Genomic DNA, 25,095 nt, shown 5'->3' with positions numbered 1-25,095 from the left:
CAGCAGTTGGCCACACGATCGGCGCCGAGAGTTGATCGTTGAAGTGGGCAAAGCTGCGCTCGCTGACTGCGCGGGGCAGCGAGACGTGCACGAGGCTTGGCTTTAAATATAAACCAAACAGCAGCAGCAGCAGCAGCGACGTCGGCAGCAGCAGCAGCAAACTATTACTCAATCTGTGCTAAAAAAGATAGACCGATAGATGCATAGATGTAAAGCTGGCTCTTAGTTTCAAGCTGCTATTGGTAATGCTGCTGGTATGTGAGGGGTGGGGGGGGCGAGGCAAGTTCTTGCTGCTGCTGCTGCTGCTGCTGCTGCTGTTGATAAAAAAGTTGTAACTAACATAAAACTGCAGCAGCAAATGAGAAAAAATGAAGTGTGAGCAGCAACTAAATTTAGAGCAATGATAAGTGATACTAAACTAAAAAGACAAAAGTATTAAATTTATGAATTTTTGGCTGCGCTGCTCTAACATCAATTAAATTTTCATTAGCTGACAAGTTCGTTTCGTTTGTAGCTGAAATGAATTTATGCATGCGCCAAATTTATCACTTGGCGCTCATAACTCATACGCCATGTGTTGCAGCTAGAAACTGCAAGTGCGCGCAGCTTGGCGCTTTGTTGAGCAGTAATTGTGCGTCAATTTGTTGGCAGTGCATGCAGCTGCAATGGGCTGGGGGCACTTTCACCTAAAGCGCATTAGAACCCTTGTCAAAGTCAAAGTCCGCACTACAATTGGAAATTAGACGCCCATAAGCAAAGCTTTTGCCGCTACTGTACAAACTCCCACACAACAACAACAACAACAATAACTTTACTCACTCTGCGCTGCGCTGCAATTGGCAGCAGTTTGTTTTTTATTTGTGGTCAAGTACTTGAGACTGAAGCTGCAATTAGCTGTCATCAATCAAAGTGGCCAACAATGAATGCAAGCCGCGCTTTAGACAAATTGAGCGCACGCAGCTCAAATGAAAGTTTTTGTTTTTTTTTATATTTTATTATTTACTTTTTTGTTTTTTGGGCTGCCTTAGGTCTCCAAAAAGGGCTTAGCCCAAAATGTTTTTAAGTGATTATCTGCCCGGGGCCCGCAATGCATTTCGGTTGTTGTTGTTGTTGTTGTTGCTGGCTTGTTTGGCTTTCTCTGCGCGTTAATTTGTCTTTTTTAGTTGCATTAATTTTGTGCGCCTTGTCGTTTATAAATTTGCTTTTCATTTCGGGTTTGTCTTACTGTCAAATTGTGTCAACGCTTGCGTCCGACGCCTTGACAATTGTTGCACACACACGTGCCCCAAAGTTTTTCTTTCTTTCTTTCTTGCGAGGCGCGACAGTTGCCTGGCAGCCCATACATTGCCCTGTCCCATCTAATGATTTCTATCTTGGCAACGCCGCCTAAATATGGCAGACATTTTATTTTCAAACATTTTTTCTCATTTGACTTGTTGCCAGCGGCGCTCGTTGCAGCCAAAACACAAAAGACAAAGCCCTGCCGAGCAGATTCTGAAGCCAGAAACAATTCGCAAGCTCTGTAAATAATATTGTATCATATATAATACTATAATATTTGCTAGCTGTTTTGTTTGAAAATATTTGTAACTTAGACTATAAGATATTCACTCAATACGCTCTAGCTTAAGTTCTTTTCATTCTCTAAGCTTCAAGCAATATAAAGAATTGTCAGCTGATAAATATAAGTATAAATATAAATATATAAATAATAAATATAATAATAAAAAAATATAAATATATAAAACTCATATAAGCTCAGCTAATTTAATTTAATTTAATTAAATGTTTTATTGTTTGCTACTTAACTAAAGCAACTTCTAAACTTCAAATTTAAATTCAATGCTTAATATTTTCTTCAAACTTTCTCATAAATACTCAAATAAATATTTAAATTTTGTTCTTAATTTGTTTTGCATTTAAAACATTTTAAGTTATGCTAAGCATTGCCTGCTACACATTAAAAAATTGTTATAAATCAAGCTAATTTAATTTCAATTGATTTTGCCTTAGCTCAAAAATTATTGTTTACATTTCTTTAAAATATACGCATAAAATTCCAACTCAAATCTTTAAATTAAGCTTGCAGCCTTAAGCAAACTTTTTTCAATAAACTTAATTTTCTCTCTATTAATTTTAAATAAATTCATTTAGTGCATTTTTGTAATATAAATTTTTATTTCATTTGTTTTTATACAAAAAGTTGGTTTTTAATGAAATTGTTAAATGTATATATTTGCTTTCAGTGTATGTGTTTGTGTGTGTGTATGTGTGATTTCTGTTTAATTTATAAATTAAAATGAGAACATTGCGTTGGCCTTACAAATTAATAGCATTTGTTTTATATTCATTTTTTTTTTTTGTATATTTTGTATTTTGTTTTGTTGTGTCAACTACTGCTTGCTCATTAAATTTGCTAGATAACAATAATTATGTTATATATTATTTATAAAAATAATTAAATGTATTTTTTGGGTTTTTACATGAAGTTTTGATATAAGAAAAAAAACACAAGCGGTTTGCAACTAGTTTCAATTGAAAGTTTTAATTGAAGCTTAGAGCTAAAGATTTTGCTAATAAAGGAGGCGAGTTAAAGCGCTGTGGGCGTGGCAGATGAGGCAAATATAAAAGCATAGCGCAAGCTGCACACCATACATTGTTGTTGTTTATTATATATATTTAAATAGATTTACATAAATAGTTCTTTGTGGTGTTTACATAGATATATATATATATAAAAAATATTTATGTGTATTTTATGTTTTCTTTCCTGCTTTATACAAACGATACATAATTTTTACATAAATATACAGTTATAGATGTTTTCTTTATAAAAAAAACATAATTTTTCTTTGGCTTAACTTATGTGATAAAAAAATGTGCAAAATTTATGTTACAATACGCTTAAGCTTAAGTACATTAAAAAACATAAAAAACAGCGAATAAAATAAAGAAATGCCCAGCCGAAATATAAAGAAACAAATGTACAAAGTAGAAGTCGAAAAGTTAGCACAAGAGAAAGGAGCAGAGAGAAACTTAGAGCTAAGGAAATTATAATTGAGTTGAACTCAGTTTGACGCATTCAGACAATAAAAAACAAACAGACACACTCTCATTCAGACGCAGGATGCAGGACGCAGTTGCTCAGGGCTACAGCGCATGCTCATTTGTGTTGAGGAAGCTGCGACAGGCGCGACTGACTTCGGGATTGGCGTGATTCATGAGCTGCATATAGATTTGCTTATGCAGCGACAGTTCGTTGGTCATTTCGCTGAGCTGTCGAATGAGCGCGTCCTTCTCCTTGAGCAGCGACTTGACGCGCTCCTCCACCTCCTTGGAACGCACTTTGGCCTTCTCGCGACTCTTGCGCACTGCAATGTTGTTGCGCTCGCGTCGTCGTCGATACTCCTCCGTGCCCTTGTCCACATGCTTGTTGCTGTGCTTGCGATGTTGGTGCTGTGCATGTTGCTGCTGCTGCTGCTGCGACTGCTGCAGTTTGCTGTGATGCTTGAGCAACTGTTGCGCATTGGCAGCCAAATGTGGCAGTTGATGATGCGCCAAAACATTTGCTGTAGTCAAATTGGTAAACTGTGTGCCGCCGCCGCTGCTGCCGCTTGAATTGCTGCTGCTGCTGTTGTTGTTGTTATTGCTGTTGTTGTTGTTATTGCTGTTGCCATTGCTTTGATAATTATTATACAAGCCATTGTTGTTGTTAATAAAAGCTGCTGCTGCTTGACTGCTAACCGATTCCTGCAAATGTCGTCTATACTCCGGATCAATGGGCTCCTCCTTAATGGTGCTGCTGCTGTCGCTGCCAACGCTGCTGTTCTCATCACTCGAGTGATTGTTGTATGTTGCATTGGAGTGCACAGCCTGTGGCATGTAAGCCAAAGCGGAGCGTCCATATTGATGCTGTTGCTGGCGTGCATTGGCTAGTGATTGCTGCTGCTGCTGCAACACTTTGGCTGCTGCACTTACCATGCCGCTGGGCGGCAATGTTGCTGCCAGTCCACCCGGACTGGTAACCATATCGCTGAATATGCCCAAACTTTCAGTATCTCTAAACTGATCGTCTATCAAATGCTGCAGATCGAGCGTTATCTCCTGCGTTGTCAGATCGTCCAGTTCGGTTTGTGCGCTATATTGTTGCAGCATTTGTTTCTGCAGCAAATTGTTGCTGCTGTTGTTTAGCTGCATTTGTTGCACTGCATGCTGCTTCACCAGCAGCGCTGCATCCTGCATTGTTGCATTGTTATTTGCATCTGTTGTCAACTGTTGCTGCTGCTGCTGTTGCTGTTGCTGCTGTTGTTGCTGCTGTTGTTGTTGCTGCTGCTGCTGCTGTGCACTGGACATTGCTGTTAGCGTTATTTGGCCTATGGTCGCCTGTTGCGGCAACTGCGGCGGCGGCTGCTTCTTGAGATCGAGCTGGGCCAGCGTCTGCACCGCATCCGCGTACATTTGTGGCGATTCCAAGTTCAGCATTTTGAGTTGCGCGAATGAGGGTAAAATTTTGATGCTTTTATTTGCTTCGACCAACGCCAATTTGAAAGTTTTGCACTTTTTTGTTTTAACTTAGAGAATTTCTTATTTTTTGTTAACAGCCACTAAAGCATTTTTTTTTGTCTGAGGTAACTTTTTCTTTGGAAATGTTTGCAGCCAGTTTTTGTTTATTTAATTTAATGCACTGCTTGCCACAATATTAAACATATTTAATTTTTGTTACACTTGTTCTTGTTTTGTTTTGTTTTTAATTCACATTGTCACTGCAGCTGCGCGCACTGCTTCTTATAAATTTGCGTTGTTATTTTATTTTTTTAGTATTATTATTAGTGTTGTTGTTGTCGCGGACCAAAAGTGTTGCCTGCACGCACGCGATTCAACGACTGAAGTGTTTCAGCAATGATGCAACAGATTTTATATGCGAGTATTTCTTTTACTTATTTACAAGTCGTCAGCGTCGACGTCGGCGTCTCTGCTGCTGCTGCTGCTGCGCGCATTGTGTATTAGAAGGCAGGCCACTCAGTCAGTCGTCGCTCCTGAAGAACCGTTATATGCGCTTTTGCTTTGCTTTGTGTGCTGTGTGTTGTGTTCGCTGCTCGGCCGAGAGAGCTGTGCGCGTCCGTCGCTTACAATTGGTAAATTGTAACTGTGACAAAAAAGTCTGCGGCGCAGCAGCAACAGCAAAGAAAATGTGAGACGCAAACGCAGCAGCGACGCCGAAAAAAACAAAAGCAACAACAAAAATATGAAGCACAGCGCGCGCGCTCATGTAAGCAAACTCAAGCAGCGCACACACACACACACACACAAAGAGACACAGACAGTGGGGCCAAAGCGCCATAAAAGCCCCAAAATGACTGTAGCAGCGACGTCGACGCTGGCTGCGCTGCTTTTACAGCAACTACCTGTGGCTGTTGGTCAGGCCAAAGCGCAAGAGAGCGCAAGAGCGAGAGCAAGCGATCGACAGCAAAAGCAAAAGTTTTTCCCAATCACTTTTACTCTCAGCCAGCGCGCAGGGCAGAGCAAAGCAACGAAAGAGAGTGGGCAGCGGGGGAGCAGCAGCTAAACAACTGCAAGGCAGTTTACTTAGCATGCAAGTTTCTTTTTGTCGCTGCCAGCTAAAAGACAAGAAATGTTAAACCAGCAAGACGCTGTTAGCTAACAGCGCTGCTAACAGTTCAAAGTTCTGTGCGCAGTTTATGAATTGAAGCGAGTATTTAAATGTTAGTTAGTCATGTGCTGTTTTTTTATATGCAATTGTATTAATATTTTTAAATAAATTGCGCTGTCATTAATATTTAGTTGCTTATGTTACGCACTTTACTTAGGTTTGTGCTGCTAATGACGCAGCAGTTTGCTCATGACGTCACGTTAGCTAGCGACAAACCCAAAAGCTAAATGACGTTGTGCGCTTTCATTTTCGTTTGAGCTGCGTTGTGGGCTGAGCGGGGCGAGGGGGGAAGCTCGCACTTTGATTTAAGTTTAAGTTACTGCTTAGAAGCTTGTTTGTTGTTGTTTGCGCGCATGCGTGACTGAGCGAGAGAGGGAGAGTGAGAGAGTGAAGCTTTGAAGCTTTCACGTAACTTGCTGGATCGCCTTATTAAAATTAAAATGTTGTTATGAAATTCATCAAAAATTAGCACGCTTCGTAGCTTAAGCTTGTATTTATTTAAATGCAGCAATTTGTTCAAGTCTGTCTCTCGCTCTTACACTCACTCTCACTCTCACTCTCGCGTCGCGATTTAGGTCAAGTTGTGTGGCTGGCTTTTAAGGTGTGCGTCGTTTACCGTTTGTTTATATTTTACTTACTCATGCACACACACGCGGCTGCTGCTGCTGCCGCTGCTGCTCTCTTTGTACGATAAGCGTGCATTGGTGCTGCTGCCCACAGAGGGCGTGTTATCAGTCAAATCATTTGATTGCAGAACATTAGCAGCGACAGATATCGACAGCTATCTCCTATCGATATCGATTATTGTGCAAGCGCTGGATGTGCTGATTGCTTCCTTGTCATTGTCATGTCATTGTTGCAATATTTAAATTGTTGCCAATATTGACAATTGACCAATCGATTGATAAGCGCTTATCAGTTACATATTTACATAAGTTGCATTAATCAGCAGCTGATTAACAACCAACTACCAGCTAAAACAATCAACCAAGCATTTGCTAACAATTTATCTTGCGTTTCCCTTTTTTATTGTTCTTTTTTTTTTGGCAATTGACAGATAAGAGCGCGCACACGCTTAAACATAAACAAATAGCTACAAGAACAAATACAATATAATAACAATAATAATAATACCTTAATTGAGCGTGTCGTTGCACTCGCCAAAATACAAAAAGCAGCAAAAGCAACCAAATGTTGTTCACTTGGCTGACACAGCGCAACTTGGCTAAAGACCATGGCCAATAATACAAACTAAACAAATTCTTTTGTTTTATTCACAAACATGCATGTTTAGAGCTCAAGTAAATATTATGTAAAATACTTTTGATTTTATGAAATTTAAAATATGTATTCCTATTTATTAGAGCATTACCAAGTCGTGCAATTTTTCAAATCTCACGCAAATTATCATTCTACGCTATTTTTAGCTGCTCTAGCCAATTTTTTATTATTATTTTTTTTAAAGTTCTGTTTGGTTTTGGCTTCTTTGATTCTATTAGTCACCGATAAGCGACACTGCTTACTTCCTTAAATTCGAACTCGTTGCATTGAACTCGAAGCGGCCACACACACTCGCGCACACACACATTTGTATTTGTGTGTATCGCATATCTGGAGCTGTTAAAATTCTCACGGCACTGCAATACGATGACTTTCGATTGAAAAAATAATTTCAGTCTTTGGCATAAAAGCTTCGAAGAAAAGCAACTTTCATTGTATAATAGCGTAGAATCAGCATTAAAAATTCATCGTCATCAGGTAGAGTCCAAAACAGAGCTACGTACTACGATAAGCTGGGCAACTTGTGCTGGCTTCTGTGGAAGTGCAAAAGAACAAAACGCCAGCAAAAGTTCGTTGAACTTGTTTAGAGAAAAATTGTGTTAAACACAATGTTAATTATTGCAACTGAAAGAAATGTTTGTCATAACAATAATTGTTAAGCTGCAAATGAATCATTCATTAGTTATAAAAAAGGTGAGTGCATAAACTTAGTTAAAAGTCTAACATTATAGCTGATAGTCTAACAATTACGCATATGCTTATGTAAGCAACTAAGGCATGCACAACTAAATGCTATAAAATATTATTCTAAAACTGCTAACTTTAAATAAAATTTAAAACCTTATCAGCTTTTGAAAACGCGCCTTTGTAACTTTGTATCTGCTAACTTCACACCTAAACGCAGGGCTGACAAATATAAAAATAGTTGGTTTGAGTCTGCGCTGTTTATGCACAGTTTGAGTGCATGGTTTGTGACTTTGCTTAATTTAGCAAAGTGCTTGGCGCTAAATTCAAAAATAAATCTGCAATCTGCTGTGACGATTTATTGAAGCGTGTTGAGCTTATTGAACATATAAAAAACAATTATGCAAGCGATTTTTTGTATAAGGCGTGGTAGGAAGCAGCAAATTCTTAAAAAAAAAATCAGCTTGGAAATAATTTTTTTTAAAGATATGTTTACCTTACTTTCAGATCCAGAACACAATGAATGTTTTTGATCTTGAAATAAAATAAAAAATCATATAAAATTTAAAGCTATCAACTTCATAGCGCAATCAGAACTGCACAGCAACAAGTATTGAAATTTATAAGATAACAAAACCACACATAGAAACTAATTTAATAATAAATTTCTAAGAACTGAATTTATTGAGAGAAATTGAATAATGTGACGAAAATATGAAAGCCACATAACTATGTATATATATAACAATAACTAACTACATAACTATAAACTATTAGAATTCAAGCAGTGACTAATATTACATAAATAAATTTATTTTATCAGTTCTACGCTGCTAAATTGTTATCAAAGCTTAAGATTATGCAATAATTCAAGAATGTATAGCAGATATGCCAGATTGCAATCGCACTAAGATTTTTAGCTTACTTAAGTTTTATTTCTTCTCACATATGGCAGCTATATAGCTTCAATTGTTTATTTAGTGAATTAAGCAGCTTGTCAAAAGAAAATTCAAAGACAAAAATGTTAAGCAATGAATTAATAAATTAGTTGAATAATCATTAATCAGAACTGTTGATTTTGCTTTGTCCTCATCATGAATTAAATAATTCTTTAGTTTGTCGCGCTAATCCAAGCAATTTGATAAGCTTTGGCAGCACTTTTGTTGGCCATTACTCTGAGCCTAATTGCTCAGGCTCTGAAAGTGTTACGAAAACTGTTGTTAAGCTCACAGCTCTGGGCCATGAGATAAGCTTGTTTTATTGTGCGGCAAATGTTTGCCAAAAGTGTGGGCCACAACTCATACTTAACGAAAGCAGCCAAAATAAATGCAGAGTGCGTGAAAGAGAGAGCAAGAGAGTGGGACAACAGAGAAGAAAAAAGGTAAAATTCAACTACAAATACCTTTGGCATGCGATCGATCGATCGTTTGAGCTGCTGCTGTTGCTGGAGAGGACCTGGAGAAACGCATTGATTGAAATAGTTTATTTGCAGCTTCGATCTGTAGCCTGGGACATCGGACACTGTCCGTCTGTTGCGACTGGAGTCCAGGCAATTGTTTGTTGCTTTTGTTTTTGCTTTTTCATATTATTTGTGATGTTGGCAGCGCAGAGATAATGATGACGAGCTGCCAGCCGAAGCAGCAGCAGCAGCAGCAGCCAAGCTGGCCTGGCCTGGCCTGGCTGTGTGCCTTACCTGAAACGCCATAGAGTGGCCGGGGCCGCGACTTGACGACTGATTGGGATGCCTTGTGTAGAGACGTGCACAGAATGACATTTTGTTTGCACAGTGGGCGCGATAAGGTCGCCAGCGGTAGCAAACATATGTGTATGAGTGTATCGGGCTTTAGTCCCCATTCCCAGACTCTTAGCTTTGCTCTGATTTCAGGCAAAGTGCAACACAAATTAAAAATGGACCGCAATTGCGTTGGATCCATCGATCGATCGATCCATCGATCGATTTGACCGTGCGCTCATTCGTTCCTGTACGATCCGACAGCTCTGCTGTGGAATTTTCATATGAGCGCTTGATTTCAGCAAAATTACATACTTGTAATTTTAAAATGCTGCCGAGTGCTGCAGCTAAACTCAAAACTAAATAAATGAAAAGAAAAAAAAAAACAGCTAAAGCAAAGTAAATAAAAAGCACTCGAAGAATTTTAACCCCAACTGTTTGCCAACTCGCTGCCAATGCCTCTTGGCCACTGATCACTTACGCACATTTTATCACAGCCAGGCTGGAGACATCATCTCGGCCAGAGACTCGAGACTCGAGACAGAGACAGAGACAGAGACAGAGACAGAGACAGAGTCAGGCCTCCTCAGCTCCAATGCGAGTTGACAATAAGTGGAGGCAAAAAAATAAGTTACCGTTCTACGCGCTGAAATTTGTTGCAAGATCAACGACAATGCAACAAGCCAAGAGACGCACTCGCGGCTACGCGGCGAGTGTTGTTAATGCTTTGGCTAAAAACAAGCCAAGCTTGGATTAAGACTAAAGACTTAACTTAATGTAGACTATAAAAAAAATTTAAGGAAAAGGCATGTGATGATTGGAAATTAAATTAGACTTAATCTACTATCTATTAAGTTATTTTTATATTTATTTATTTAATTCAACAGTCGACGGTAAACGAAAATGATTATAAAAAATATTTAATTTAAAGTAATAAAAATATTACGCATACGTCAATTATAAAAATTAACTTAACAAATGTAAAGCTATTATTTCTGTCGTCCTAAAAATATATTCATTATTTTAAATTTAGCGCACAAAATTTATTGAAAAATTTAGTTATACTGGTGTTAAGCTCGCTCATTTTTAACGCTTGATAAATATAAACAAAAGTTTTCCCAATGATAGTAAAAATATATATACAATCGAAATTTAATAATAATAAAGCTTATCCTAGCCACTATCAAAAGTTTGACAGATACTCAAATAAAGAAACTATTTATTTTCAATAATTTTACTTGTCACATTTTTCACAAGATTATGATTTTCTTATTTGAAAATTTTAAAAATAATTATAACATATTTAAAATGAGCCAGACTTAAAACATATTTGTTTATTTTAACTACGAGTATTTAAATAATAATAATAATTCACAAGCAGCATTTCAAGACTTTAACAAATTAAATTAAAAATTATATAAATACTATATACTATATAAATCCAAACTTAGCGCATCTCTAGTGCTGTCTTGACTTTGAGCTCTTGGCCTGAGACGCTGCGTTAGTCGTTTGCAGTTTGTTGTCAGTTTTTTGCTTTGCAGCAGCAGCAACAGCAGCAACAACAACAACAACAACTATTGATCACTGGCAATCGATCAAGCATTTCGCGTACATTATCCAAGATGCGTGGGATAATTCTGTTCTAATTTGTAGTTAGCCACTGACGTCAGTCAAAATTTCAAGTAAAAAGCGTTTAGAGCGTCGACGGACGTTAACGTTATCGTTATCACTTTGTTTTGGGGCTTGGCATGCAAAGCACGCACTTGGACAGTAGAAATATAATTGGCTGCTTGCATAGGAAGTTCTAACTGGTCAACTGGGTAAGTCGGAACAGGCATGGGGACGTGGGTGGGGGGAGTTTGAACTTCCGTTGTGCGACACTTGTCCAAGCGCTGAATGCAAATGAGCTTTTTAGTAATCAGGTGAAATGGTCACGACCTGTTAATCGTTTTATGATTGTAGCGGTGCTTTTGTTTCCTGTAAGTCACCAGCACCAGCAACGGTAAAAGCCGCAACAGCAACAACAACAATGCAACAGCAACAGCAGCAGCAACAACAACAACAACTGTCTGCTGCTATGAAAACCCTTTTGCTTTTGTTTAACTCATTTTATTTAAATTGTAACTGGCTTTAGCTACAGGCAGCGCAGGCGCAGGCGGAGGCTGCTGGGCTGGGGAGGGGGAGTGGCTGTTAGCTGTAGCTGATGCCAATCCTGCCAAACTTATGTGTTATTCATGAGCTTTGGCTTACGTTTGCCTTGGCTACCAATTGCCAATTGGTTTTGACTTTGACTTTGATTTCGGATGCGCGCATACATTGGACTCCTTGGACTCCAAGAGTCGCTGCTCTTGTCTGTCTTGGTTTACTTCTTGGCTGGTTGGTGGCTTTTGGGTTAAGTGCTTCATTGTCACCCCCAGCGCCCAATTAGACACCTGAGCTGAGGCAGCAGTCAACGCATTTGTAAGTCGATTGCTAAACATTGTCCAACAACTCGAAACTACTTTTTATTTAAATATGCAGTTGATCTCAGTCTAGATGATATACATACCATATATGTAAGTACAGTGAACATAAACAAATGAGTACTGTATATAAACAAATGATTCTCCTTATTCTAAATTTACTTTATTGTGCTTTTAAGATTAGCAATAATTTGCTTAATTAAATTTACTCTATTGACTTTTAAGATTTGCCATCATTAATTTGTTTAATGCAATTTAGTCTATATATTTAATAATACTTGTAAGCTCATGAGCATAAATAGTTTAATACATTTGGAAAGGTGTATTTAATTTATAAATATAAATATATACATAAACTTTAAATTGCAAAGAAATTGCTTAGAGCATTCATTTTACATTCAAAAAAGAAATTACTTAGAACATTAATTGATAAATTTATTTAAAATGATTTTTATGCGCTGCTGTACTTTTAAATTTATTATACATTAAGCATAATAAGCAAATACTTTAATAATAAATATTGAAAAGAATTAATGAAAGCTATAATAGTTTAGAATTTTTTATAGTCATTAGACTTATCGAAAAACTTATATACAAATTATAATTAATATTAATACGAGTTTCAATAAAAGCTGATTATTATTATTGCAAGTAAATTAAAAAAATAAATTAATCAAATAAAAAATATTTCATTGTTTAAATTTTGCTTTAGCTACTGCTTTTTACAGTCATAAATCCAACCAAATTTAGAATTCATGCCACATTTTTAATAACAACATTTTTGTTTATTTTAATAGCAAAGCAGCTGCGCCTGCTTTAAAAATCCTTTAAAAACTTGCAGCTAATTTAGCTCACTGAATTTTCTATTTCAACAGCAAACTTGTTTTTTGTTTTAAGCTTTAGACAATTTACATATTTAGACAATTTATTTAAAAATAAGAGACTTGAGCTTATGGTCCAAATGCTCGAGCAGCTCTATAAATACTTCAAACAGCAAATCAAAAATGTTCGAAACGTAAATGGAACAAAGATATGCAAGCTAAAAATAATAATAGTTGCATATATATATAGTATATATAAGTATATATGCTATGTAAAAAGCTGTGCTGGGTTACAAATTTTGAAGGTGAACTTTGCTGCGTGTGCAGTACAGTGAAGCCTCCCACTGTAGCTGCTGCTCTGGCTGTGGCATAAATGCACGTAGAACGCTTGCGAAACGCGCACAAATAATTAAGTATTAGAAATGTTGAGAAATTCCGAGGAAAAAGCAAAACACACGCAGCAGCAGCAGCAAAAAGTTGTTCCCAGCTGAGACTTGCTGATGCTGATGAAAGGGGTGGGAGCGGGGGGTGTGCAGCTTACAGGCCTAGACTAACTGACGTGCAGTTAGAAATACAGCCGTAGTGGAGCCAGCTGCAGGAGCATGGATCTAAACAGTGGTGTAGCCAAAGGGGGTAGGCTAAAAAAAGAAAATAAATAAATAAATTGCTCATACTGACAAAAGTAAATGAATTAGAATTTTGAGTTGCAACTTAAGCTACCCCCCCTTGCTATGCACGCCACTGCATCGAACGGCAGTCAATACCAATTAGTAAGCGCTGCACAGCGCTTGCATCTCTACAATTGTGAGAACCTTGTGGCCAGCGTGTGAGTATGATGAAATGTCATGTGGCAACAGCCAAGAAGAGGAGCAGGGGCAGAAGCAGGGGGCGGGGTACGTTGCAACGTTTGCTTGCGTGCACCCGCTGCGGGGTCGAGCCATATAGAGGAGTCTGGCAGCAGCAGCCTAGAGCGTCCAGCCAGCGAGGACGTTCTATTTTGACAGTCATTATGATTAATTTAAATCATTAGGCAGCCCAGGCAGGTAGAACATTGTTGAGCTGTAGCTGGAGCTGTAGCTGCCTGTTGACTGATTTTAATTAAATACAGCTGCTTAGCTGCAGTGGGGTGCGGAGCTTGGTTGGGGCAGCAAATGTTTGTGGACTATTCCTATTCCACGGAAGAGACAAGCTGGCGACAACAGTCAGACGCACTGCAAAAGGCAATGTTTGCCATAATGCGTTTGTTTCCTGGCCCCGCAGCAGCAGCCGCAGCAGCAACTGGGAGCAATAACTGGCCACTGGTTGTGGACTGTATCGTTGCTTGGCATGGGATGGATGCCCGGGTATCTGTTAGTCACTGCACGTGGCCAGCGCGCTGTTTGGCTGCCGTTTTCTTGCGAACACGCAGCCAGCGAAGCCACCAGCTATTTAAGGACATTGCACAAATTCTGCTGGCCAAACAGTCAACGCCACCACGCAAATCCTCTAGAGCATTATGCTGACCATATTGGCTGCGCTGGCAGTTTTGCCAACGGAATTCCGCGCATAGTTGAAGTGTATCGCTTTTTACTGCCGGCCCCCGGGGCAAGCAGTACAAGCTTCAGCTCGAACTCCAGCCCTGTGTCCCAATCGAGATGTTTGTGCACAAATAACAAATTAACTTAATCAGCCGCTGATAAGCGCAGCAACATGCTAAACAAAATGGCTGACGCTAATTAAAAACGCAAGCACGAGTAGCGTTAAAATTATTTATTTCATTTACTTACGACACACTTTCCATATGTAAGTGGGCGGAGCAGCAGCGTCGTCGTCGTCGTTGTTGTCTGCGTCGACGCAGCCAATCAAATGTTGTAAATTAAGCTTATGTACATGCATGAGGCTTAAATAATTAAGCCATAAAGCGTGGCAAGTCGCTCTTTAACAAGCGCAACCAAAGAGAGCCACCGCACACAAGAGAGTGAGAGCGCGCCCGCTCGTTCGCTCTTTGGAGCAACCGGTTGTTGGGGCTGGCCTGGCCCAAGTTTGGAGCAAGCATTGAACGCCATACGTGTGCTTTGTTATTAGGTATTTGCACGCCATCTGAAGCACAACGAAGGCAACAATCGATCGCAAAGTTAGCTCGAGACACCAAAAATAATCAGAGACAGCGACAAAAACGACACAACAGAGCAATTCAAACAAGCAACATATAAGTAAATTACAACAACAACTACACACACATACGCATTGAGTTCGCGCAGTTCGTTAAGTTTCGAATTTGGCAGTACCACAATTCTAAAACGAAAAAAGACCAAAGCAAGTGTCAACAACAACAACAATAAAAACAGTTATAAATTATATGTGCAAGCAGCAAATGTTAGTAAATTGCTGCTCAACGCTATAAACAAATAATTCAATTTGAATTTAAATTTGCGCGCGCTTTTACACTCCTTACACACACACACACACACGCGCATTGTGCAACACTAGCAATTGCAATAGATTGGCAGGCTAAGCGCTTTCGTTAAGTTGGCAGCGCTATTGTGTGAATTTCAGACAAAAACAACGTGCGCGTGTGTGTTTTGTCAACTTTAAACCGTGTAAATCGCTGTAAATAAACGTAATAATTGTTAAATTGTGTGCGCTATTGCATTTGCGTAGCTGCAACTGCGTCGCAGTCAGCAGCAGGCAGCGCCGCCACTAAATTAAGCAGCAGCGTGAACAGCTGACGACGGCGCTAGCGACGGCAAAATTGCAGCGCAGCAGCAACAGCAACAACAACAACAATACGACGGCGCGTTCTCGAGTGTGTGTGTGTTGGTGTGCGTAAGTGCGCGTTAGTGTGTGAGCGCGCGCGTGTGTGTGTGTAAGTTTTTTGTGTTTATTTTTGGAATTAAAAAGCTAGCAGCCGATTTGTGAGTGTTTGGGGGCAAAACTAAAGCTGAAACCCAAAAGCAACAAAAGCAACAACAACAGCAACGGCAACCAAAGTGTGCCGCAGCGGCAATAATAGACGCGCGTGGTGCCTTGGATTTACTGTACGGCTCCACCGTGGAGAACTTTTACCTAAGAATGGATCCCACGCGCGATTCGCGCTACAACCTAAACTACTCGATGAGTAGTATAGGCCTCAGTCTCGCCGAGCAGGCGGACATGTATGGCAATCCCGCCGTGGCGGCACTCGGCGGACGCCCGCCCAGCGGTGGACTGCTGCAGAATATGGGCGGCGGCGGTGGCTTAGCCATGCAGCGTCCTAATCCCGCAGCAGCGGTACAGCAACAACAACAGCAGCAGCAACAATGCCAAACATTGGTCAACAATCAAACGCACAGTCCGCAGCATCAGCAACAGCAACAACAGCAGCAACAACAGCAGCAACAGCAGCAACAACAACAGCAACAGCAACAGTCGCGCGGCCTAAAGCGCAGCGGCAGCGATTGCTACGAGGATCATCGCTCGGCGGGCGGCATGACGCTGCAGGGCTTGGAAAGCTGCGCCGCCGCCGGCAGCGTAACGGGCGCCGGCGTCGATGTCGATGGCGTTGATAGCTACAATCCGCTGCCCAACAAGAAATCACCGCCCGCCAATGGCAAAAAGACAAAAGGACGCGTCAAAATCAAAATGGAATACATTGATAACAAGCTCAGACGCTACACGACCTTCTCCAAGCGCAAAACGGGCATTATGAAGAAGGTGAGTGTCCAAAAGAGAGAGAAATTAAAATAAAATAAAGTGTGCAATGGGTGAAGAATTAGTGGACATAGCCAGAGCAATTTGAATTTAATTGAGCGAGCATAAAAAGGGATTAAAATATTAGAGCAAAAAGATTATATATTTAATGTTTCTGGTGGGGATTAGCTTAAGAATTAGACGACATAGCCATAGCCAGAGCATTTTGAATAGAATTGAATAACAATATTAGAGCAAAGGGATTTTTATTAATTTTATATTTAATTTTTCTGCTTGCTTACGCTTTTCATTTCAACAAAAGCTAATTATATAGCCATATTTTTTTCTAAGTCCTTGTTTCAAATGAACAATTTAAATGTACACAATTTGTTTATTAATATATTTTATATACACTTTGAACTGTCGACAATAAATTAAAATTAATTTTGATAAATATTTAATATGCATACAAATGATTTAACTAAAAAATTAAATAAATAATTGATAAAAAAAAATACAAATTAAAAGCTGTGAATTAACAGCAGCAAACAACTAATTACAAAAATAAATAAATATTATAAAATATTAAAACTACTGCCAAATAGGAAATATAGCTGCAGAAGAAGTCAATATAATATTGTAGATTTAAAAAAAAATTAAAAGCAGTAAATTGCCAAGACATAAAAAATGCATTAAATTTGTGCATATATTTTTTTTAAATAAAACAGAAAATATATAAAAATATTTTATTATATTTTATAAAACAAGCAATAAGCTTTTATTATTTGCTTGCATATTATTTGTTAGAAAAAAAACGAGCAGCATTAAAATATTGTTGCCATTTGGCTGCTAAATAAATATGCTTTTAATTTGCACATAATTGAATTTGTTGCATATGCATAATAATAATAAAAAAAGATTAAAAATAAGCAAGCTATAAGCTCTTAATACTTTATGCAAAAAAGTGAAATTATTGTTGCTTCAATTTCAATTCAATTGAGCTGTGCATAAATCCCTAAAGTAAATAAATCAATATCAAACAATTAATATGCTAAATACATAAATAATAACGACGAGTAGCCTCAATAGACTTTAAGCCAACTTATTTCTAAGCCTTGTTAGCTTAGTTTATTGAATGAGCCACAAGTATTGTTGCTTGTTTGTTTATTTATTTGTGTGAGTGTGTGTGTGTGTGTGTATTAAAGTGTGTGTAGCACGTTTTGAGCGCATGTGCAATTAATAAATGCTACCGAATTCTCAATTCTCAATTCGCTCTGTTTGGGCCAAAGTAAGCGCCCGCCTTTGGCATTGTTTTTTTTTTTTTTTTGTATTTTTTATTTTGTGCTTTATCGTACTGTTGTCATCGTGTCCAGGACGAGGAGCAACTGTTGCTGCTTTGCGCTTTGGCGGCGACGGCGCTGGGTAAGCGCGGTAGCCACGATTCTGATTCTGATTTCGAATTTTCCCTTTGTTTTCGGCTTCATAAAATGTTAATTTGCCGGCAAAAGCTGCAATTGCATTCACAATACTTTGCCGCTCGCTTGGCATTGCGTGCCAGCTCCGCCAGCTCCAGCTCCAGCTCCACCAGGCTGTTCTCATTGTCATGCGAAGATGCCACTGGGCAGTGAGTTTAGAGCTCTTTGCATTTATTTCGCCTCGGCAAGCCAAGCCCAGGGCCTAGTAGCGAAACTTGACTGTGATTTTTTCTGCTGCTGCTGCTGCTGCTACTTTCAAATGACCAATTTTCACACGCAAACTTACATAATGCAAGCGCAACGCGGCTCTCGGCATATGAAATGCTTAACATTTTTAAATAGACTTCTTGGCCTCTAAGTCGCAACGATCAAAATCGAAAAACCGAAAAAAAATAAACTCGCCAGCACCAACGCTAAATCACGATCTCAGCACGATCTTAACTGCAAGAGCAGCAAAAAAAAAAAAACAGTTGAGCGAGCGATCTTATGAAATATTTTTGGGCCACAAAAACAAGACAAAATTGTCATAAAGGCATATTTGAAATATTTAAAGCAATTCCATACCCTTGTAGCTGCCAAAGCCAACATGACATAGTTAACAATAGTTTTGAACAGTTATATGCTTTGCATTTATTCTTAGGCTGCATTAACTTAATGCCAACATTTTCTAATTGTTACCAAAATTGGCGCAACGCCTACGCGCAGTTAATAAATTAAAGCTCTAAATGGTTTTTATTTTGCGTTGAAAGCGTTGAAACTTTCTCATTTCCGTATGTTACTAATTTGAGCTAAATTTTGATTTTAGCAGCGAATTAATTATTACTAATTTACTTAAACTTAAAGCAAGCTAAAAATAACATGTATTTAATTTAACTAAAATTAAATCAAGCTACAAAAATTATTTAGCGCTTTAATTTTGAATGTGCTTAGCTATGAATTATTTTAGCACTTGCTTAATAAAACTACACAATCAAAATTTATTAAAGTGTATAAATCTAATCAATAGCAATAGTATTTATAATAAGGCATTATATTTATCTAATGAAGATAATCTATATATTAATATAATCATATTTTGGCAGCTAGCAAAAACAAATTAAATATATTTCTTATGCAGCCATAATAATAAAAAATAAATAATATATTTTTTCAAATTCTATTTATTTTTCTACATTACAAAAACTAAATATCTAGAGCAAAATTACTTATTTTATTTGCCAAGTCATAATTATGAAACATTACTGCAGATACATTACATTTTTTTTTTATTTATTTTTTATTGTATTATAAGATATATTTATTTTTTATCAAGCCAAATTACTGTCTCTATTTTGAAAAATAAATCAATTTTAATACATAGGAGATTTAAACATAATTATATTTCATTTTTTTCTACATTACAAAAAATAGAATTCCAGGTGAAGATTACTTATTTTATACTAATAATTATGAAGCATTACTTTAGCTACAATATTATTTTGTTTATTTTAGTAGGATATATTTACTTTTTATTAAGCCACATTACTATTTGTTTCTATTTTGAAAAATAAATATATTTTAATACCTAAGAGATTTAAAAGTAAATCTTTTTCATATGTTGCAATTATAACTTTAACTTAGTTTGTTTATTTTTTTTATTTTTTTATTGTAGTACAAGATATATTTATTTTTTATACACATTACAATTTGTTTCTATTTATGAACATTTTAATGCATAAAAGATTTAAACATAATTTTTTTTCACATATTGCGTTTATATTTTTAACTTGGTTTGTTACGCAAAAAGTATAAAATACAAGTGTATTACAAAAGCTGCTTGCTATAAATTTATTTATACCTTTTTTGATTTTCGAAAAAATATTTGTGGCCCAGTCGTATTACAAAAATATTTGACCCCAGAGACATGAGTTAGCTTTGGCTGCTGCTGCTGCTGCTGCTGCTGGAACATTGCATGTTGTTGTTGTTACTGCAGTTGCAGTTGTTGTTGTTGTTGTTGGGGGCTCTACTTATGACAGGCGTGCGCGCATCTCTTGGCGACAGCGAAGAGAGAAACAAAAGTTTTGTTATAAATGTTTTTTAGTGATTTTGATGTGGCCCCTCATCGATGTCCGCACTGCAGACAGTTGACAGGCAGACAATGGCAAAATGCTTGGCGCTACACACACACACACACACTAATACAATGTAAGATTGCAGGCTACAAATTGCCGGTTATTGAACTTGGGGCCTGGCGTGGCAACCTGTTGGCTTGGCGCATGCTTTCTACTAGTCCCAAAATTGGGCATTTAGCAAAAAGTGGCTATAAAATTGGAATCGAATCGAAGCTGCGGGGGCGTGTGGGCAGCCAAAAAAGGTGAAGCTGCTGAAAAGTGAGCTAATGTCAACTTGCCCAGGTCCAGTGATCTCATTTGCGAGCACATCCTAATTGCGTAGGCAGCACCAATACACACACACACACATGCACATGTGGCATGTGGCTGTTTGAAGCTGCCACATGCTGCTGTCTCGTTTGCCATGTTGCAGCCAATGGGCAACAATGGGCCAAAAATGCCGCCAAAAGGTGTTAAATTGAAATCACGAGGCTTGCGCTTGGCTTGGGCTTCAGCTTTGGGCTGGCGAGAGGCCAAGCTTTGGGGCTTGGGAATTGTTTTCGCCAAACGGCTGCAGCTTCAGCTTTTGGCTGTATTGATAGCCAGCGGCAGATTGCACACAGATAAGCAGCGCAGGCTCTGGCCGACAGTTTGGCTGGGTCGGTCGGCTCGCCTTTTGGCCAACATGCAACACCAGCAGCAGCAGTTGCAACAATCGCCTTCTAACAAATGACTCTGCCTCGCTGGCTGCCCAGCCTCAGTCTCAGTCTCTGAGGTGCGCGCTCTCTCTCTCTTTCTCTCTCTCTCTCACACTCTCCTGTCAGCAAGCCCCATCCGTGTCCTTTTGTCTTTGTGTTCGAAATTCAAATTGACATGAATTGTTGCAACCTAGCCACAGCCACAGCCCCAACCCAATTCGCCAGCGAGGCAGCAGCAGCAGCTGCAGCAACAAGACGACGACGACACCTACTCTCAGTTTTATGCCCCGGGCCGTGTCAATTGTTTGCATTTACACATGTTACACATAAAATTGGCAGCCAACTCACAACAACAGCAACAACAACAACAACAGTCTCAGTTGCAACAATGTGTACAACAATTTCATTAATATTAATAAATGCTCAAGCGAGAGCCCACAAAAGCGATCTGTGTGTGCTGTGCTGCTCTCGTGCGATTTCTTGAGCGCTTTTTTATATTCATGCGCTGTTGCTGTTGTTGCAACGTCAGCAGCAACAACAGCAGCAACATGCGCTTGAGCAGCAGCAATTTTATCGCTTTTGAAGTAATTACGAGCTGTTGATAGGCAGCTTAAGCTACCGTCTCGCCTCTGTGGCCTGCAGGCTGCGATTAGTGCAAACTAGAGATGAGCCGTGAGTTGAAAATTAACTGAGAAACGATTAAAGGGGGCAAGACTGAGTTAAAACATTCAAGCTTAAAATGCCATATGCAGAGCTATGTGAGTTTGAGAAAAGATTAGAGTAGAATAAAATGTAATAAATATTATATTAAAATGCTACAACTATAGAGAAACAGAAAATATTTAAAATGAAACAGAAGCTATAGAAGTTTATAAATTTAAATGCTATGCAATAGATTTAATGCAAAAACTCAGTCAGTTTTATTTATTTAAATAAAAATAGTGCATATGTATTCAAAAGTCAGCGCTACTACAGAAAATATATTTCTTACACTCTTAAAGTTTCAAATATAATTTATCATACTTAATTTTGAAAAACAAAAATTGGGTGTAAGCCTTACAAATGCATGAAGAACTTTATATAAGTAGCTTGTTGTGTTATTTCAATAATCCTTCATATTAATGACAATCAATACCTAGCAAGATTAATTTAAAATTGATAAATTGGATTAAATGTTGTACTAAATATTAATTTAGCATACTTAGGTTAAGTTAATTCATGAGGCCGTTGGCCCATTTATTTTTAGAGTAGCTTAGTTTGGAAAAAGTCACAACGTAGTGTTTGAATTTAAACTTCTTAATATCAAAACAATATATATAACGAGGAGAAGTATTAGCTGCAGGCAGAGCTCAACTTTGCATTAATATTCAAGCTATAAATAAATACACATTTAACTACATTGCTAAAATTAATTTCAAACACTTAAATTTTAGCATATGTACATATGTCCCATATGTGATGCTTTTGTTATTGTTTTTCCTTATATATAATTAGATTAAGTTGCCCCAGCGGTAACAGCAAGCTTTTTTAAAAATAAATACGTTTTTTATGCATTAAAAAAAAAAAACATTTAAATTGTTAGGCATAAATGATTGAGTTAAGCAAGCGATGTTATGTTCTTTGCCATTAACTGTGTTTAAATTCAATGTAATCATTGTCACTTATACATAATTAAATAACTATATCAATTCTCATTAAATATCGTTATAATTGAGTTAAATTAAATTTAGCCTTGCTCACGAGCTCATCGCTAATAATTTTTGGGTAACTGCCTTAGACTTTAAGTTTAGACGATCGAGTGCGCTTATCGCGACTGCAGTTAACACATAATCACATAGTTTTAGCCACAATTTATGTGCTGCTTTTAGCCAAAAACCAAACACACGCCTCTCTAACTAGCAAATTGTTAACTATTTTATGTTTTTTTCTTCACTATTTTGCAGGCCTACGAGCTGTCGACGCTGACGGGCACGCAGGTGATGCTGCTGGTGGCGAGCGAGACGGGGCATGTGTACACATTTGCGACGCGGAAGCTGCAGCCGATGATCACATCGGAGGCGGGCAAGCAGCTGATACAGACGTGCTTGAACTCCCCGGATCCGCCCAGTGTGGGTGGCGGGGATCAGCGCATGTCGGCGACGGGCTTCGAGGAGACGGAGCTGAGCTACAACATCGCCGACGAGGACTCCAAAGTAAGACAATTGATTTACGGCCATCATGGGCACGCTCATCTCGCACATCCCCAAGCGCCGCCCACGCACTACAGTCTCGAGCAGAGTCTGATGCAGTCCGGCTATAGTGGCGGCCAAGCTTCGCCGCTGTCCCATGCCCAAGCGTACGGCGGACACGCGCATCATGCGCATGTGCCCCACGTGCCGCCGCCCCACTCCACGCACTCGCACATGACGCACACACACGCGCAGCGTTAAGTGCATGTGTGTGTGTCTCAGTGTGCGTGTGTGTGTGTGAGCAGATCCAAAGTGCAGCTTGAGGCCGCTTCGGGGCCGCTTGTTAGACGATCTCGCCGCTCGTTTTAGTGTTTAGCGCAGTGGGCGTGGCAGCTCAATAATTTGCAATTATATAGATACATATATGAATAATCTTGTTTATACTAGTCAAAATACTCATACTCAACAAAACGGCGACTGTGCCATAAGCAAAGCTACAGCTCTCTCAAACGATCGATCAATAGCCAGCCATATATAGAAAAAAGACACCGTATAGTAATCGTTATCGTTATCGTATCGAACCCCAGTGCCATGCTATATACACTCCAGATCAGCTGCATGGGTTTAACATGCGTTCAATATTAAATGCGGCTATGAATTTTGAAACAGCGCAGACTAAAATGAAAATGTTACGAGCCTATAGAATCACTTTTTATATAATAGCTATTTTTAGAATAATTTGTATTTGTTTTTAGCTATAAAATAGCACAAATTGGAGCACCTTTTTCGAAAGTTGAAACATTAAATTAAAAGCTATGCACATAGAGTTTAAATAATAAATTACAGTCAATTTTATTTTATACTTTTCTAAAGTTTAATTTAATATTTTCAAATTCGGCATAAACTTTGTAATATGCAACAAATTGTTGCCACACTTTCAAGCTTTTGAAGAGCAATAATTTTGAATTTATGTTAAATTGAATGTTACATTTTTATAAATGAAATATTTCAGCTAAGTATAGAATAGTTCATCTGAATAAAATCAGGCTTAGTATTCACAGCTTTAACTAATTCAAATTGTTTAGCTTTTATTAATTTGAATACACTTATAGATTTTTATACAAATTGTTAGCTAAACAGAAATACATTACTGGAATTAACTATAAAAAATGCGCATATTAAAAAATATTTTTAAAATTATAGCCAAATGCTCAAAAAATGATTTTCTATATTTAAATGTTTGCTTGCTAGCTTCAATTTTTTGCTTCCATGATATTATTAGCCAAACTTTACGTTGATTTCAAATTTAGCCAATTTTCAAATAGACTATAGTTAAACCTATTCAGTTGGTCGCGAGTGTATCATCTACAATATACAAAACAATCTTTGAACAAATCACAGCCGAGACTGCTCTAGTTAGTCCTTAATAAGCATAAGTGCAATATTTAGTTACAGAAGAACTTTCTCTCTCTCTCTCTCACTCTCTTTGAAGAATTGCTGCGCAGAGTCTACTACCTACAATTTCAATTAGCATATATATAATTTTTTTTTATTGTGTTTTTAGTGCGATGAGCGTGCCCCAAAAAAAGCAAAAATATAAACATTTTTAGTACGCGTCTATTTAATTTATATATATACAGTTATGCTATATGTTTTGATTTGTAGACTAAGTCTAGCGCTATTTATAATTTTTAGCTTATTTTATTTTGAAGCTTTGCAATTTTAAATTTTTACTTACACTTTGAGCTGCTTGCGCTGCGCTCTACTAATATTAATTGTTAATTAATTTAAATTTTAAAGCAAATTAAAATGAAAAAAACCAAATTGAAAAGCAGCTCAAAGCAATTCCATGTGGCATGACAATAATTAATTTAAATTAAAAAACAATTTTGCAAAGCAAAAGTTTAAATATTACAACTAACTTAGCTAAATAAAAATAAAAAAAAATGCGCGTGCAATTAGCAAAACAAAAAAAAAGTTTAACAATAGTAAAGTAAATATTATTTTAATTATTTTTAAATTAAATATATATATAACTATATTATTATTTTATTTAGCGCAATATTATATTAATAAAATACAATGTTTAAATGAAGTGAACGACAGTTAAACTGAATTCAAGCGCAAGGCTAAGACTTGAAGCCTACACGTGCCACAAAAGCAAAAAAAAAAAACGAAAACATATCGTAGATATATAAATATTTTAGAAAAATAACAAGAGTGGGTTACATTGCATCATTGGGAGCTGTAAAAGCTTCCGCTTCTACGCTGATAACTCAGCGCTGCATGTGGGCTGAGCTGTGTGTGTGAGCTGTGACGTCATTTGAGCGACGAGTTCATAAATCGATCAACTACAATTGGCTCA

The 25,095-nt window shown here is 37.8% G+C and overlaps 2 protein-coding genes across 2 annotated transcripts in view; one reads left to right on the top strand and one right to left on the bottom strand.

Moving 5' to 3' along the window:
• Window positions 1-2,963: 2,963 nt before the first annotated feature.
• On the bottom strand, window positions 2,964-5,146 carry LOC108595622 (CCAAT/enhancer-binding protein). Its single transcript, XM_017980887.1, has one exon. The coding sequence runs from the start codon at window positions 4,480-4,482 to the stop codon at window positions 3,151-3,153; it is 1,332 nt and encodes a 443-aa protein (XP_017836376.1). The 5' UTR covers window positions 4,483-5,146; the 3' UTR covers window positions 2,964-3,150.
• A 9,928-nt stretch (window positions 5,147-15,074) lies between these two features.
• Window positions 15,075-25,095, top strand: part of LOC108597110 (serum response factor homolog) — a 38,106-nt gene continuing 28,085 nt past the window's right edge. Inside the window, exons 1-2 of the mRNA XM_017983488.2 lie at window positions 15,075-16,323; window positions 22,506-22,754. Of these exons, the coding sequence (XP_017838977.1) occupies window positions 15,703-16,323; window positions 22,506-22,754 (870 nt within the window). The 5' untranslated portion in view covers window positions 15,075-15,702. The remainder of the gene's footprint in view (window positions 16,324-22,505; window positions 22,755-25,095) is intronic.

This window comes from Drosophila busckii, chromosome 2R (assembly GCF_011750605.1).
Source record: "Drosophila busckii strain San Diego stock center, stock number 13000-0081.31 chromosome 2R, ASM1175060v1, whole genome shotgun sequence".
NCBI lineage: Eukaryota > Metazoa > Arthropoda > Insecta > Diptera > Drosophilidae > Drosophila > Drosophila busckii.
This window is presented reverse-complemented; position numbering and strand designations above follow the sequence as displayed.